The sequence below is a fragment of the Halyomorpha halys genome, unplaced genomic scaffold (genome assembly GCF_000696795.3).
Source record: "Halyomorpha halys isolate HHAL.00 unplaced genomic scaffold, Hhal_1.1 Scaffold2.1, whole genome shotgun sequence".
NCBI classification, from domain to species: Eukaryota; Metazoa; Arthropoda; class Insecta; order Hemiptera; family Pentatomidae; genus Halyomorpha; species Halyomorpha halys.
Genome location: NW_027111560.1, coordinates 77,434 through 80,818, shown reverse-complemented (window position 1 = coordinate 80,818; position 3,385 = coordinate 77,434). Strand labels below are relative to the sequence as shown.

The 3,385-nt window shown below is 29.2% G+C and overlaps 1 protein-coding gene across 1 annotated transcript in view; it reads right to left on the bottom strand.

Moving 5' to 3' along the window:
* The window catches only part of Parg (Poly(ADP-ribose) glycohydrolase), a gene marked incomplete in the record, with an annotated part of 17,581 nt that overhangs the window by 5,263 nt on the left and 8,933 nt on the right, over nucleotides 1-3,385 (bottom strand). The window contains 2 exon segments of the mRNA XM_067049592.1: nucleotides 807-1,029; nucleotides 2,004-2,191. Coding sequence (XP_066905693.1) covers nucleotides 807-1,029; nucleotides 2,004-2,191 — 411 coding nt within the window.

Sequence of the window (3,385 nt, the reverse complement as noted above, 5' to 3'; positions counted from 1 at the left end):
AAAAAAAAAAATCATGTATAATTCTTGTACACAACGTAAAAATGTTTATAATGCGACATTTTAAAAACAAATAGTTGTTGTTGTTAGTAAACAATCTGTATTTACATGAAAAACCTAGCCTAGTAGTTACTTACCTAAAAGATGTTTCCATAAAAAGATTGCTAAGGCCACTAAGTCATCTTGGTGCATTATTAATTTTTTTTTTTATTACATGCATAAGATATCATTTTATGTAATCAGGTTGTGTTTTATTTTGTTTCTCTTTAAAAAAAAAAAATAAAGTATCAAGAAGTTTCCAATAAATGCCGTTTCATTAATTGCAATATTTCTTTTATGAAGAATTATATTTGTTTTGTTTTTTTGTCACAATACCTGAATAGGCTGAGATAAGGCTAAGTTCTCCTTAGATGCATTTTTTTAACTAAAAAAACTCTCCAACAAGAATAATATCCAAAAAATGCAATTTACCCCACAGAAAATATGAGTATATAAAAACTGAAATAGGCGTTGATGACCATAAGGTTTTGTGCCTTTAAACAAGACCAATACAATTTTTTCTAAAAAACAGTGAGGAAGCTTTAGTGGAGATTTTTTTTTTATACTAATATTGCATGTTTGATAAGTTTCATATTTTAATCACTTTAAAATAATTTTAGTCACAACAAAACTGACATGTTAAGTGCAATGACCATATCGTTGATTTGGTATTTCTAAATGCTAACTAATCAATCATAAAAAGAAAATATTGTGGTTTGTGAATGATAGTATTATAAAGTACTCAACAATATAAAACACTTTTTACATACCTACGGTAGTAGATGTTTCCCTGAGTAAGGACCACATTTTATAAATGTCATCTCTTAGTGTGGCATCGCCGAAGGTAAAGTAAGCAACCGATTTGCCTGCAACTGCAGCGGCCATTAACTGTATTAGTGATTTCAGGCGTGGGTCGCCACGGAATACACCACAACCCCAGTTGCCAGTTGCAATGCTACCTCGGCTTCCACCAAATGAAAAACCAGCATAAGCCTTTGAAAATACAATTATTACATATAATTAAGAAAATCAATTCTGGATTAACAATAGTGAATAAAAACAGTCAACTTTCGGATAATTTGAAGTATTTCCCAGTCCCTTTAAAAACAATCATTAAATTGAAAAAAATCAATGTTTTGGTCCTTTCGGTAATTTTAAGTCAGGACTCCCCCACTCTCTTATAATTTGAAGTTCCCCTCAACCCCAAAATGTTTATTTACATACACAATGAGAAAATTGAAATTGTAACATGGTTTTACATTGTTTTAGATTCAAACTTTATTTTTCTGAACTGTGAAATTGAAATGAATTCAAGTAAGAACAAGTGTGTCCTACCTATTTTAAGTTTACTCGACTATGCCAATATTTTATAAGATTTAAAAAATCATCTAATTAGGTATAAGTATGATGTGTGTTCAAGAACCAAATACAGTTGGAGTAGCACAACTTTTTAAAATAGAATTTTTCTATATATATCAGAAAGTGTAGGTTTTTAATGCCAACAGAAAACAAAATAGCCATTTCTATTCCATGAACTTACGTAGATTGGGAGTGGGACCGAGTGCATCGGATGCCCTAAATGATGACCAGAAAAACATAGAAAAGGTTTAAATTTTCTTAAAAATGAATAACCTTTTGAATAAGATTTAAACCCGAAAGTTTGTTATATATATTAAATAATTCTAAAATAAGTAATTATTTAAATTTATTAAGCAATTATCTAAAAAGTTTCAAATCTTGAAATAGAATTATAAAGTGTGAAACATGGGTGTTGATGACCTCAGGGTTTTATGCCCTAAAGCCCCAACCAACAACAAAAAAATGGCCATATTGTTGGTAAATATTTTTTTTTTTCATTTTCCATCCCTAACAATGTCAAAAAGAGGTCAGACTACTTGGAATTCTGGTTCAAGTGGAGGCATATATAAATGCGTATATAAAATTTTTTATTATAAAAAATAATATACCTTATTTAGTTCTCTATTAATAGATTCTATGTTGTATTGAAGTTTAGGGTCGGAAAAATATGTTGCATCTATGGCAGCCACGCATGTCTCTAGGCGTCTCCATTGATCTCTTTTAGTTTCATCGATGAAATTTCCAGACCATTCAAAACTTTCACCATAGCCTTCGTATGAGTTGAATCTTTCAGAACCTATTAAAATAATGAAAAGTAAAACAATAAATTACAGTATAAAAAAAAAACTATTTACATATTCTAAGTTAAAAAATTTAATTTGTATGTTGTAATTGCTATAAGTATTAAGCCCATCTTCCACAAGAAGCAAGAATTTTCATTTTTTTTTTTTCGGTGGTGGAGATTGATTATTGTATGAAGAGATTGGTTTAAGATTTATATGGTCCTTTGCTGATCTAGATGGCATGGTTCATTTATATATGTTGGACAAAGTCCTAAATCAGAACATGTGATTTAGATACCACAGTTAGTATGATTGCAACGATCTGTATGGCAGTAGAGAGGCTGGAATTAATCAAGCACTGATAGGAAAAATAAATAAGAAAAGAAACTTAGTTTTGAGGACTATTTTTATTTTTAAACTAAAAGATTCAATATTAAGTGAATCTTGTAATTAAATTTCAGCACACTTCCAATTATCCGACAAGCTGAAATTTGCTACATAAATCCGATGACATTGCAATATTTTGAGTGTCATAGAGAAATTCTGATAATGGACTAGGTCTTTAGAACAATATAGTCAATCAGGACTAAAAATGGCACTAATTTTTCTTATAAACCTGCCGATTCCTTAAAGTTTATTAGCCAATGCTTGTAGAAGTTCTTTAGAAATATGCAACTGTTTTTGGTACAAAGGTTTTTCAAAAACTTATAAGTAGTATATTAACCAATACTTATATGAAGTAGGGTTATAAGTTTATTTAGAACAACACAGCTGATTGTGATGAAATTTAATTGCATTAAAAGCTTTTTTAAAAAAATAAATAAAGAAATGTTAAGAAAATAATTTTAAATAATCTAAAAAGGTTAAAAATGAAATGTAATATGTCTTTTTTAAATAATATTAGATAGATTAAAAGCGTTTTCTTAAAAACTTGTAGTTATTAATCTTTTATATTTCTTATTTATTAAGATATAAGAAGTATTTCTTCTCTTTACCATAAATTACATACAGTATTACATTGAAAGTTGATAAATTTAAAAATAATTATTTGGGAAGATAATAGTAGTAGAATAAACTTGGAGGAAGGAGTGTAACGCCAGAAGGTGGGGTTTATTTCTTTTGCATCTGCTACACCATATTTGACAGTTGACATTGGAGAGTTCCTGCGGCACCCTGTATGCCAGAAATGGCTAGGCAGAGGGATTAAG